Here is a 14,443-nt window from a genome sequence, read left to right on the forward strand (position 1 = left end):
GGACATTCATTGTGCCCCAATGGGCTCTTGTGCTCTCATCTGAGACCGAGGCTATTCCATCACTGAGGGGCATTTGCCTGCAATTTCTAAGGATGTAATTAACCATTTTGAAATTTACTGTAAAATATTTTTGTGGGAATAAAAGTGAATGTTTCCAAGGGAAAGGAATAATTTACTGTCACTGATTCTTCCCATTTTTAAAAAGGCAAATAGAGGAAATTCCTATAGAACAAAACAGAATATTCCAGACACTTCTGCATGAGCATCTCTAATATTTGAAAACATGCAGAACAAGCACTACCTATAAAGAGAGAAAGCACGAAATAAGTGGTAGCATTTTTTCCCTACATGGAACCTACAAGTAGAATCTTTCAGCCTGTCCATTATTTGAAGGGGTTGACTTTCAAAGGGCCTTTTTTTTGGACGTGCTGCGTGGTTTGTGGGACCAGCCAGATAGAATCCCGTGCCCCCTGCAGTGGAAGAACAGAGTCTTAACCACTGGACCGCTGGGGAATTCCCTCAAAGGGCCTTCTTAATGGTAGTAGTCTATCATCCCGATTATAAAACACTAAGAAGAAAATAATTTATATAGGTGATATATAAATACATTTATATAATATATATTATATATATTAATTTATATTAAATAATTTATATGACATGACATATTAATAAAACTAACATGTTAAAGAGGAAAAATCCTACTCTATTTTCACCTGAAATCATGAAGATGAAATTGAATCAATTAGAATGTTTCAATTGTCATTATACGAAAATGGATTCAGATACGACACCCATTACTTATGTTACCATTTATGTTAGCAGCTTCTGTGTAGTTGGTGTAAATTCCTAAAAGGTATCCAGCTGAGGTCCTTCTGTAAGTGCAGAAAGCCATTCTAGTAACAGACCAAATGAATCAACATATGTCTACAACATTTCCGCAGGGCACGTCAAAATGAGCATTTCCCCAGCCACATTTCATGTCTAAAAACATAAACAGACACACACACAGTCCAGGCTCCCACACACAGCTTTAAAAGACCTCATTTAGAGAAAGCAAATTGTTTCCTCCCCTTTTACTAAAAAGTTTCTCTTTAATGGCTTTTTAAAAATTCAATTGTAAAATACCTTAACAAATCAACATAAATGAAAATCTTTGCATGTGGAGAACTACAGGAGGGTCAGTACAGCCATAGGAAAAGTTGTTATCCTATCATTTGAATATCACAGAGAAAAATAACAAAAGACCATGAATAATTTTCTTCTCTCATTTGGAAGTTATTAGTAGACTTCCCTTTGTTCCATTGAGAAATGAGAGAAGAAAATATGAAGTTACAGCGAACCCATATGGCCAGCAGGAAAATCCTCTTTAATTGCTTTATTGCCAGAAATGTTAAATCACTTCCTGAGGATACAGTTCAAATGAAACATATGGCAGCTATTAACAAAAACCCCTAATGAATTCAAAAATATGCTTTTTATGGGAGCTTTCTCATAAGCAAGTCATACATGTTATTTAAACTATATATACAAATACACACTTGGCATTTTAATCCCACAAAGGTTTGATGAACACCTACTCTGTACCAGATGACACAGGCAACTTGCATGAAATGCTTTTTCCCCAAACCCAGGAACAGATATTAGACAATGAAACCTCAGGACATGATCCCAGATCTAGCCATGCCACTTCTCAGAAGTCAAAGACAAAAAGAAATCTCCTCACTAGCACTTCCTCCCCATGGGTTCAATGTCCAGGAAAACCATTCCATTTCCACCCAGGTAGTCCTAATTACCTACTATCTTCCTATACCTATTAATGTCACACCAATGAGGGTGCTAGTCACTGTCATTCAGCAACCTCTGCATGGAACTATTCTCATGTATCTTCGTCAACTGGATTGTGAATTCCACAAAGAAGAAAACTTTGCTTACAGCTTTTGTACATAGAATAATGTGAGGCATCTAATTAAGAATCAACCAATAGCTTTAATTAATTGAAAACCAAGTGTCAGCATTTTTTTTAAGTTAATGCCTTTCAACACTGGGAAATTTCACAAATCTAATCAATGTATTCATAAACCATTTTCTAAAGAGACAATTCTCCCTCAAATTCAAAGATAAATCAGCTGAGGGATATCCAGCTGTTATTACTATGTGGTTTTACTTTAAAAGAGAAGTTATTAAATCTTGGGTACATTAAACTTTGACTTTTCTTTCTCCACATAATAATATGGCCATTGAAGTTATTTAATGGAAGTGAGCTTTGGTAGCTTAAAGATTCATGCAGAACATGGGGTAAGCTTCTAAAGTAACTGGCATTGTCTACATGACGTATTGGCTTTGGCTATATGGAGGCTAAAATATTTTTGTTTGTAGGGTAACTCATTGATTAACATCTTTATTAAATATTTACTTATCCATGCTTGGTTACACATTTTGTAATCAAGTAGAATAAAATATGGAAAAGGCCTGTCACTGGTCAACTTGTGATTTGGTGTAAGACATTCAATTTGCCTAAAATGCCTTAGCTATAAGAAGAGAGAGCTTACTTAGAGAATTTCTAAATGTCTCATACAGATACTCCTGCACAAATATTTTGTAATCTAAGTCAATGTCTTCTCATAGGACCTCTCCAAACCTTTCTCCTCCTTCATTTCAAAATATTCTGATTAGTATTTCGAAATTAGTGTTAGTGATCTCAGAGGTCAGCATGCCAGTTGTTGTGTCCTGGCTTCCATTCCATTACTGTGACCTTGCAAAAATTACTCTAATTTTTAAGACTTCACAGAGTTGGTCTAAGGATTGAGTGAGTTTATGCAGGTAAGAGCTTAAAACTGTACTTTGTACATTCTGAGACCCTAGTAAGTGTTAGCTCTTCATACACTGAGGGACTTTCTCCATGAACGTCCTTTAATTACCTATCACCAACTTTTACAGTCTTGTCAATGAAAGGGTTTCTGTTTTGTTTTGTTGTCTATTTGCTTAAAACAAAAGAGAAAATTTAATTTAAAAGCCCTGATCTCCAGTCAGGGGGCAAATCTAGGGGCTAGGCTTAAAATATAAATATAGTATGGATTTAATTCCATTTTTAGACCTTTCCCCAAATATAGACATAAAAAGTAATCAAACATCACTAAAACTGTAGGAAGACTTTCTTGTCAAGGGAGTATAGAATCAGATAAGTTCTTGAAACAAAGGAAAAATCCAATGATCCTGCTATAAATGAAAAGGATGCTGAGGAAGATGCTTACAGCCTATACAGTCCCTCTGATGCCCTGGTCTCTGGACATGGTTCTCCACTCTGCCATTTAATAACCTAATATTCTCTTCATGGCTGCAACTTTGCCAGGACACAGAGTCAGTGTTCACACCCAGAGAACAAAAAGTGAACAACTAAATGTAGATCAAGATTAAGTCAAAATATGCTTTCACTATAGATCAATCTTGCCAAAAAAAAAACCCTCTATTTTTTTATCTGTAGAAAGATTTTTTCCCTTATTTGAAAAATTACTTCAATCTCCAAATCCTGTAAATTCCAAAGGTGAGGATCTCAAAAATAATCAATATCTCACAAAGATATAGGTGTCTTGATCTTTGATATTTCCAGAAATGAAGATTGATATTATCATTTCCTTAGGCTGATCTACAACAGAGGTGCACCTGAGCCTTCCTCTCTCTCTCTCTCTCTCTCTCTCTCTCTCACACACACACACACACACACACGTACACACACATATGTGTGCACACACACACATTTGCAACAAAATTAATTACCCATTTGAGCCTAGTTTTCTTACTTCAACTCTGAAGACTTTGTCCCCTAAATAAGGGGAGAGAGGCATGCTTGTAGACATCTTATGTGGTCAGTGGCTGTGGAGTAGAAGGCGTCAAATCCCAGTGGGCCAGATAGATTTATAAAAGGCTTCCAATAACAGTTAATACACTCATGTTAGCTGTATTTTATACATGAGTAACTGAGGTGAATGGCAACCAAAAGCTCACTTCCTTAGTTTGTTTTAGGATATTGACAAGGAGTAGAACTATACTGTTCTACTTTAAAGTCTGTTAAAGACCTCTCATTCTGAACTCTATTTTCTAAATAATAGGGATAGATAATAGATACTGGGAATTGAACTTCTAAACCTCTCATATCAGTAATTTGGTCCATTGGCCCAGTGCCCATAGTAACAAATAGTAAGAGCAGCTCCCTTTTCCCAGGGACCTCATGTGCTTTACAGAAGCTGCTACGTTTAGTCCTTTCAGCAGCCCTGTGAAGTAGAGGTGTTTATCCCCCTTTTATAAGGGAGGAATCTGAACCTCGAGGGGACAGAGCAGAGACTTGAAAGCCCAGACACTAACCAAACAATTTACTTTTTCTGCCTCCCAAAATAGGACAAAGAAATCGAACCACAAAAATTCAACCCCAATTCAAACGTGGTTTTAGTCTCATTTACTGCCAGTATCTTTTAAGGGTAAGATGGGTCTGTCTTCAGAGAGGAAAACAATTACATGACTGATTTAGCATTAGCATAACTGGCTCTAGTGACTTTACCAATAGTTCCATAACTCTTTTTTTTTTTCTTTTCAGCTTTATTGAGGTGTAGTTGTCAAATAAAATTGTAAGATATTTAAAGTGTACATTGTAGTGATTTGATATATGTATACATCGTGAAAGGATTCCCCCTTTAGTTAATTAACACATCCATCACCTCATATACTTTTTGTGGGGGTGGGAATATTTAAGTTCTTCTCTCTTAACAAATATCAGTTATATAGTACAATGTTATCAACTGTAATCACCACGCTTTCATTAGTTCATCAGATCTTATTCATCATGCAGCTGAAAGTTTATACCCTTTTACTAATCCTTCCCTATTTCCCCCACTCCACCAGCCCCTGGCAACCACTTTTCTACTCTCTCATACTATCAGTTGCACACTTTTTTTTTTTTAAAGAATCCACATATTAAAAATACCATGTTGTATTTGTCTTTCTCTGTCAGGCTCATTTCACTTAGCATAATGCCTTCAAGGTACATGTTATTGCAAATGGTACGATTTCCTTCTTATTCATTTTTGAATAATATACCGTTACACACACACACACACATACACACACACACACACCCCACATCTTCTTAACCCATTTATCCATTGATGGACACTGAGGCTGTTACCATATCTTGGCCATTGTGAATAATGTTGCAATGAATATGGGAGTGCAGATACCTCTTTGATATCCTCTTTTCATTTTCTAATAAATTAATTCATTTATTTATTTTTGGCTGCCTTCGGTCTGTTGCTGCACGTAGGCTTTCTCTAGTTGCGGCGAGTGGGAGCTACTCTTCGTTGTGCATGGGCTTCTCATTGCAGTGGCTTCCACAAGGTGGAGCACGGGCTCTGGGCACGAGGGCTTTAGTAGTTATGGCACGGGCTCAGTAGTTGTGGCTCACAGGCTCTAGAGCACAGGCTCAGTAGTTGTGCTCCATACTGTTTTCCATACTGGCTGCACCAAATTACATCCCCACCAACAGTGCACAAGGGTTCCCTTTTCTCCACATCCTTGCCTATACTAGTCATCTCTTGTCTTTTTGATGATAGCCACTCTACAGGTATGAGGTGATGTCTCATCGTGGCTCTGATTTGCATTTTCCTGATGATTAGTGATGTTGAGCACCTTTTCATGTGCCATTTGTATGCCTTCTTTGGGAAAAAAAATTTATTTAGTTCCTCTTCTCTCATATTTCTAGTGTCAGGTTCTATTTAATTTTTGCTTCATTTATGGGACATCATTTTGTTCCTAATAAAGTTATTTGCTGTTTCCTTCTAATAATACCACAATTTTGTGTTTTTTTTCTCTTTCAGGCTATTCCAGGTACTTCAGAGAAGGAAAAGGCTGGTAAGTTGACATTGGTTGTGTTTTCACTCCTACCTATTTTAGAATAAAATTCCATCTTCGTATAGATATTTTATTAAATATCTAAAATGTGTACATCTTGTCAGTCTCTGGGCAAAAGTTATCCTGAAAAATAAGTTTTGCTCAAAATGTAGGAAAAAATATGGTTTTCTAGCATAGGATTACATTTTGTTAGAATAAGGTGTGTACTTCTTGTAGCATTAACTGTAACTGCAACCACAACTTTTTTCTTGAGGAAAATAATTAGATGTCATTCAGTGTACTGAGGAATGGTCTTTGGACATCTGTTGTTAATACAATTGGCCCTTCGTATCCATGGGTTCTGCATCCACAGACTCAACAAACCTGGGTTGAAAATATTTGAAAAAACAAAAAATTCCAGAAAGTTCCAAAAAGCAAAACTGGAATTTGCCATAAAGGCAACTATTTACATAGCATTTACTTTGTATTAGGTATTACAGGTAATGTAGAGATGAGTTTAAAGTATACAGGAGGATGTGTGTAGGTTGTATGCAAGCACTGGGCCATTTTATATAAGGGACTTGAGCATCTGTGGATCTTGGTGTCCATCAGGGAGTCCTGGAACAAATCCCCTGCGGATACTGAAGGAAGACTATAATTATCAAGATTTTTAAAAATCTTAGTAGCTTATTTAGTAGTCCTAGAAAAAGATGTACTTGTTTAAAGCTGATACCATCAAAAATATAATTGTGAAGCAATATGAATAGTTGTACTAGAGAAAAATTATAATATTTTCTATGCTTTGTGCTATGATTATAACTACTTAACAGTATTATGGGAAATGGATAAGGACTAATGAGAAATACAGAAATATGAAAAATTAGACTTGAATTGATGGAATTATGTGCTTTTTAAAAATCTTTTGATCCTCCTCAATATTGTCTTATGTTTTCTGTGTAATAATAATCATCTTTTTAAAAAACTGATTAAAGGTGCTTTACCAGACTTGAAGCATATCACTTAGCTCTTAGACGTGTGTAATTTTTGAGCCAATTTAAAAGTTTAGAGTATCATCTAAAAGGTGTCACGACTTCAAGTGACTTTACACTAACGCATTTGAGTTGATCTGATAGGATTGTTATATGGGGAATGTTCTCTGTCAAGTTCAGTGATTTGATTTTTGCTGCCAGATAGTTTTCACACAGAAGTTTTCATAGTTTGTGTTCTTCCATGAGCTAAAGTGTTCTCCTCTGTTTAGGCTGTGTCTGGCCTCTTCTCTCTAATATGTTGAAAGGTAAGCCTTCAGAACAGAAGGAAAATATTGAACTGGCATCACGTGTCAGTTCAAGAGAAAAACTGCTTAGTTTATCTATGCATTGGTATTACTTGGATTAATAATATATACTAAACGAATTCAAATTACCATTCCAGAGCTCTAATACCTTCAATAATAGATGTATCAGCTATCTCATTAGGACAAGACATAAATGGTTAAGAGAGCATTTGCATCACAAAGAAAAAGAAACTTAGCCAAAGTTGTGCTTTATCTTGAGTTGTGACATTCTCTGTAATTCACAAAAGTGGCTGCAATTTAAACAAAGTGTGTAACAGAGCAAAGTTGTCATCTTATTCCAGAAAATCAGCAAATTCTTTCATACCCCAAGGAGAAAATTAGAATAGGAATTCTTGGCTGGAGGGAAAGAGTGAGGAGGGATGGAAATGCCATTGCTTGAGGGACTGGGGAAGCAAAGACTTCTCCCTCTGCCACTAAAATGATGTCAATCTGATAGGGAGAAGCATTTCAGTTATCAAGCTTCTCTTAAAAATAATTTTATTAAAACAAAGAGCTAATTAAACAGAGAGCATAAATATAATGCAACCACCACTTTTTGTCATAATCCTGGATATTTTCCTCCCCAACAAAAACAAAAACATGAAATTAATTGTCACTATTTAATGATATCTTTTGGTCATTTCTATACTGCTGGGGCACAAATTTTAAAAGTTGATAACTTCCTTTCACAGAGGTTCTGCAAGACGATCTGTGAAAGGTAGGATCCACCAATGGATATGTATGACCTAACCAGGCCCCTGGATGTCCCATCTCTGATGTTTAACCCAGGATGGGCTGATTTCTGCAGAACCTGGCTTCTGTGTATTAAAATGTTAGAATGATGGAAATTTACTCCACAATGGATTTTAATTTAGATTTCTTGAGAATGTACTGATTATTTTAAGAGGAAATACAATTTTGTTTGACAATATAAATATAAGAAAGAAATGATTTTTTAATCAATGAATTTATACGTCAAGATAAAGGGTTATGTTTGAATATTTTATTCAGTTGGTAACGGATTTGCCAATTCAAAAGACAGTATGATTTATTTCAAAAAGTTTTAAAGGACCATGAAAGTCCAATCAATTTCTTCTATTTCTAAAATTTATTATGCCATATTTAAAATATTTTGAGTGTTTTATACACAAATGTGAATCTCTTTATTCCTCTTGATGAATCTCTATTTTTAAGCTCTGCTAGACAGAGGAATGGCAAGGAAGGCAGAGGACCCACTGAATCTTCTGGGGGTTAATTGAGCCTCTAAATAGGGTTAAGCTTCATTCCCACCCATAAGGCCTGTCATTTTTTTTTTTCCCCTCTGTTTTGCTAGATGAATGTAGCCTATTGTTTCTTATTAAGAAAATCTATTTTAATCTATATGACCTCTCATCCAAGCCAACTGGAACCAGCTCCGCCAGGCTTTGTGAAGCTCTAAAAAAGTCATTTGGGGAACATTCCATTAATAATTCTTGAGTTGCAGTTGTATGGTTGCCCCAGTGTGTGCTTTATTTATTTATTTTTTCATAAATTTATTTATTTTTTGGCTGCATTGGGTCTTTGTTGCTGCACAGGGCCCTCTCTAGTTGTTGCGAGCGGGGGCTACTCTTCATCGCAGTGCGTGGGCTTCTCATTGTGGTGGCTGCTCTTGTTGCAGAGCACAGGCTCTAGGCGCACGGGCTTCAGTAGTTGTGGCACACGGACTTAGTTGCCCCGCGGCACGTGGGATCTTCCCGGACCAGGGCTCGAATCCATGTCCCCTGCATTGGCAGGCGGATTCTTAACCACTGTGGTACCAGGGAAGTCCCAGTGTGTGCTTTAAGTAACCATCTTCTCTTCTGATCCGTGCTGCTGTGTAAATTCAGCCTAGTGGAATCATTCTGCTGCTTGTGACAAAACCCTCCAAGGGGAGACTATTTTGAAACAGCATCCCATTGGTTCATTTATTCCACAAATACTTACTGAACAGCAACATATAGTAGGCATCATATTAGGTTTTATCAAGGAAGCAGTTATGAACAAGGCATGGTCCTTGCCTGGAAGGAACTCAAACTCTAGCTGAGCATATTTCATTGGACCAGCGTCCCCCTTTTCCTCTTCTCAATTGAAAAATTCTTAACCCAGGTTATTCAGAAAGCTTCCCAGGAAAAGAATCAAATAAAAATATTGTTCTCAAGAAATTCTATATTGGAATGTGTATTCTCCAGATCTGAAATAGAGTCCAATAAATTTGTTTTTAAAAATCAGAATTAATCACACAAGTATCAATATGTGTAATTGTATCCAACACAGAATAATTTCATTTAACTTCCCTTATGCCACCAGAATCTGTAAAGAGTGGGCCCAGTGCCATTGATATATTTTCCAGCACATGTGCTTCCTATCCATGTGGCCTTGAGCAAGTTACTTAACCTCTTCATTGTCCCATTTCTAAAGTATAAATAAAGAAGTTGCCATGTTGTTATTGTAAGGCAACAATGCTTGGCACAAAGTAGGCTCTAAAACATGGTAGCTGTTTCTTATGGTAATGAGTTGTGCTTATAACCAGTATGTGTGCAAGCCAAATAGAAGCTAGCTGTGTTACTGCTGCCCTGGTCTGCTCCAAGAGCTCTTTTTTCTACATCTTTATTGGAGTCTAATTGCTTTACAATGGTGTGTTAGTTTCTGCTTTATAACAAAGTGAATCAGCTATACATATACATATATCCCCATATCTCTTCCCTCTTGCGTCTCCCTCCCTCCCATCCTCCAAGAGTTCTTAAATGCTTCCTCGGGGCACCACTTAACAGCTGAGCCAGCTGTCCATGTGGAAGAAAGAGATCACTTTCTCCAAAAGCCTCTGAGTAAGTTAATTCAGACAGAGGTCATCATAGCATAGGCAGACTTGGCCATGTTGTAACATCTCTTTAGAAATTCCTAGCTCAATTAAGGTGAAATTCTCTCTAGTGAACAGATAATCTTTGATTTGCACAAAAGGTTAGTCCCTAAGAAATGTACACCCTGAGTCCCATTTTCCTAGGACTCCCCAGCATCCCTAGACCCTGGGGTAATTGGATCCTGTCTACCCAGCTCCCATCCTCCCTCCCTGACCTCCTGCACACAGTCCTGTCAACACTGCCACCTAATCATCCCGTGTCCATTCTTTCTGCCATTGTTTTAAAGCAGCCTTCACTTTGCACTGGACTTTGCAACGGCATCCAGAGCTGTTTCCCTGCCTTAACTGATCATTACACCTGTTCACTCTCTACGCTGTCACCGAAGTTATCTTTGAAAAGCATCACCTGATCATATCGTTTTCTACTTCAACTTTTGTTGGGCCTCCTTACTAATGACAGGATAAGATCAAACTTTCCTGCTTGACGTAGCGGGCCATTTGTAATCTGGGTGTGGTATATGGTATTGGATATGCCCAGTTCACCCCTCAGACCCACCCTCCACCCTGCTTCTCCCCAGCTCTGTGACCTGCAGGCAGACCAGTGTGGGCAAAATCAATGGGCTGCCCTCCTTTCAGTTTTCCTGTCGCACCAGTGAGGAGGCCCAGCAAGAGACTGACGGTTGGGAGGACAGTACGGCTGTGAGGTTGGGTAGTTTATTCCCCGCTCGGCTTCCCGAGGAGTCACTGCTGGCCTTTTCCACCCAGGTTACCAGGTTCTGACAACCATTCTCTCCTCTTGTCTTGTGGTTCCCCTACACCTTTATCAATATTTCTGTTACTAAACTCCCCTCAGTTTACCCAGGGTGCCATCTGTTTCCTGCTAGGAGTCTCACTGATAGACCTACCAATGTTTTCTCTTCTTTCTATTCCTTTGTGTTCATTGGTTGGTTTGTTTGTCCAACTTCAGCCACAACATACAGCCACAGAACCCCTTCTAACTTTGGATCTTTCTACTTCTACGTAGATCGTGCCCTGCCTTTTTAAAAATACAGATGATAGGTAAAGATAGAGGGAGAAAGAGAGAAATGACTTATCCAAGAAAAAGAGAAGATACTGACCGTGTTTTTCTTCATCCTAAATGAATATAGTTTCATTCAATCACATGAAGGAGAAAAATATCTACCCTTATGATTTAGAATGTGTTCCCTATTGCCTAGAAGCATGTAAATTAGAAAATTAGCATTGCATTTTAGTCACCAAAATGTGACTCTCTGAGCATATTTGAGAAGTAGTATTAAGGAGTAATATGAAATCTCTCATTCTAAAATTAAATCATAGAACACAAATTTTGTCGCACTACATGGTTTCCCAGGCAGGGCTAGTCCTTGATTTTTTGGTGTTCCTAGAATACTCTGTGTTTTCAATTACAGTCTTATCATCTTGCTTTGCTGTATGTTCTCTTCTCTAGGTTGTGAGCTTTTCTAGATCAGGAATGCGGTCTTTGCATGGTCCGTAATTAAAACAGCTATTAGCACATAGTGGGTGTTCTGTAAATACACATTAACCAATTAATTATAATTATCACAAAGGTGCTTTGGCTCCCATCTTAATCATTTAGAATTAACATGGTTCTAAAACTGCCCCCCCTTTATGCCTATTGCCCCCACAACTGCCAAATATCTCAGCTGGGCAACTATTTAATGATGTTATTTGGGGATCTATCCCATACAAGTGTGTGAAGGGCACCATTGAGAAAGGTGACTCAGAATCCAACTTTGGTTACGTTCCTTGGTCATTCTTCCTAGAATGTTTGTTCTCCTGCCTCTAGGTTATTTTGTTGGCCAGAAAAATGTTAAAAATCAAGATAATGAATAATTATAGCCTGAAACACTTGTGAAAGATAGCTTTCAGAAGCATATGACAGGTTCATAGTCTCTCCAAACTTTGTGTTGTGGCTAGTAAGGCAGAACATAGAAATCAAGCACTTCTTTGTGACCAGTGTGAGGGGGAAAATTAGGATTTTCATAATTTCATTCCAAGCTCCTTGTAAACATACTAAATAACAAAGCCCAGACTTGGCGCCTTTTGGTATTAATTTTCTTGGCTGCTTTTGACCACGGAGAAGGGAAATGCAGAGGACCAAAAACAAACAACCCAAAAAACCCACAAAAAACTGAAATGCAAAGACATTCCTCGTTTTCTAGTCTGATCATCATTTCTTTGATTCAGAGAATTACCAGTGTGATCTATTCAACTCTGTCATGTTCCAGTATCAGTAGATCCAAAGGGATTTGATGAAAAGACAAAACTAGAACTGCCAGATTTCAGCGTTGTTCTTTGAAAGACTGCCTTATTTTATGTCTCTATTTTAGTACAGATCAGGTCGTTTTTAGTGCTGCCTCACTCACTAGCCCGTAAGCACCTTGAAAGATGGAATTTTGTTTCATTCAATTCTGTTTCCAATGCCTGGCATTGTTGTAGTTGCTTGATGTTTGGGAAATGAAAGAACAAATGACATATTAAAAAAATCGGCAAAGGGGACTTCCCTGGTAGCACAGTGGTTAAGAATCCGCCTGCCAATGCAGGGGACACGGGTTTGAGCCATGGTCCGGGAAGATCCCACATGCCGTGGAGCAACTAAGCCCGTGTGCCACAACTGCTGAGACCACAAGCCACAACTACTGAAGCCTGAGCACCTAGCGCCCATGCTCCACAACAAGAGAAGCCACTGCCATGAGAAGCCCATGCACTGCAACAAAGACCCAACGCAGCTAAAATTAAATAAATAAATAATTTTTTAAATTAAATAAATAATTTTTTAATTAAATAAATAAATAAATCAGCAAATACTTTATATGCACAATACTCCCAAAGCTAAACGTAGAATCCTATCATTCTATTGTAGGTGAAGCACTTTCTATAACTGCATAGACCCCCAGCTGTTTTACAGGGTTGGACAGGATCTGAAAATTGTCTTTATCAGGCCAGGCTGGACTTTGGCCAGCATTCCAAATTCTTTATTCCCTTTCACCCTCAGAAAATGAAATTCATTATTTCTTTACTAATAGCTTATGAACACTCACTTATTTCATTTTTCTTAGTATTATGGTCTCTGCTTGCCTGCTTTTTTATGAGAAAGGAATTTAGGGTATGCCCACACATAACCTCTCAGTTTTTCTGAAACTTAATGTAAACTAATCCATGAAAAGTTGGCTGTGCTGAGCGGGCTGTTGAGAGGAAACACATTAGCTTTTAGGTATCAAAGAATTCATGAAAAATACAAGTAACCTATTCTTAAATGCCAGAGATCTCGAATTCATAGGATATTTTTCAATACAGATAATTTTTAAAATCTATTTCTTAACGTTCTGTTGATATTTCTTTTATTACCAAGTAGGTAAAACAAAGCTACTGTATCACCAGAACCAATCAAACATATTTCCTTTTCTTCTCAATTACGTTGCAAGCAATGAGTACACGATAATTTTTCTTTTAGCAAGTTGCAATTCAGATATTACCGGGCTTCCCTGGTGGTGCAAGGGTTAAGAATACACCTGCCAATGCAGGGGACACGGGTTCGAGCCCTGGTCCAGGAAGATCCCACATGCCACGGAGCGTCTAAGCCCGTGCACCACAACTACTGAGCCTGCGCTCTAGAGCCCGCGAGCCACAACTACTCAGCCCACGCACATAGAGCCCATGCTCCGCAACAAGAGAAGCCACTGCAATAAGAAGCCCGTGCACCACAACGAAGAGTAGCACTGCTCGCTAAAACTAGAGAAAGCCTGCGCACAGCAACGAAGACCCAACAGAGCCAAAAATAAATAAATAAATAATTTAATTAATTAAATTTTTTTAAAAAGAAAAAAATTCCTTTAAAAAGAACTGTTTAAAATTAAAATATATATGTATATATATGTGTGTGTATATACACACACACACACACACACACACACACACACACACACACACACACACACAAACACATATATATATCTCCTACCTCCTGCACTTAGAGTGGTTATCCAAAGGCGGCTGTATCTTTCTACAGCATTTAGTGATTCCTAAATTTGATTCATGTATTCTCTTCCCTGTCAGTCTGTGACTTCCTTAAAGGCATAAATCCCACATTTCATCTTTGTCAGCCCCTCACCCAGTGTATGATCTTGCACAGAGCAGATGCTCAAGAAATAGTTCTAAATTAATCCATTTATGTGACATACCAAACAACTCATGCAGGCACTTCGTTAATCTCTGGTCTGTCAATGACCATAACTTTTCACAGTATTTGACAACCTTGAAATTTCTTCCTCGAAAAAGTCTTCTGCACATTTTGCTCCCCCATTGATCCCTTG

The 14,443-nt window shown here is 37.9% G+C and overlaps 1 protein-coding gene across 4 annotated transcripts in view; it reads left to right on the plus strand.

Moving 5' to 3' along the window:
* DLC1 (DLC1 Rho GTPase activating protein) overlaps window positions 1-14,443 on the plus strand; it is a 401,580-nt gene that overhangs the window by 185,616 nt on the left and 201,521 nt on the right. For all 4 annotated transcript variants that reach the window (XR_003436251.1, XM_027122726.1, XM_027122725.1 and 1 more), the window contains exon 5: window positions 5,868-5,901. Coding sequence is in view for 3 of the 4 variants with exons in the window: in XM_027122726.1 (XP_026978527.1) it covers window positions 5,868-5,901 (34 nt within the window). In the remaining variant the exon portion in view is untranslated. The remainder of the gene's footprint in view (window positions 1-5,867; window positions 5,902-14,443) is intronic.

This window comes from Aethalodelphis obliquidens, unplaced genomic scaffold, assembly GCF_003676395.1.
Source record: "Aethalodelphis obliquidens isolate GAN/ISIS:26980383/991018 unplaced genomic scaffold, ASM367639v1 scaffold25, whole genome shotgun sequence".
NCBI classification, from domain to species: Eukaryota; Metazoa; Chordata; class Mammalia; order Artiodactyla; family Delphinidae; genus Aethalodelphis; species Aethalodelphis obliquidens.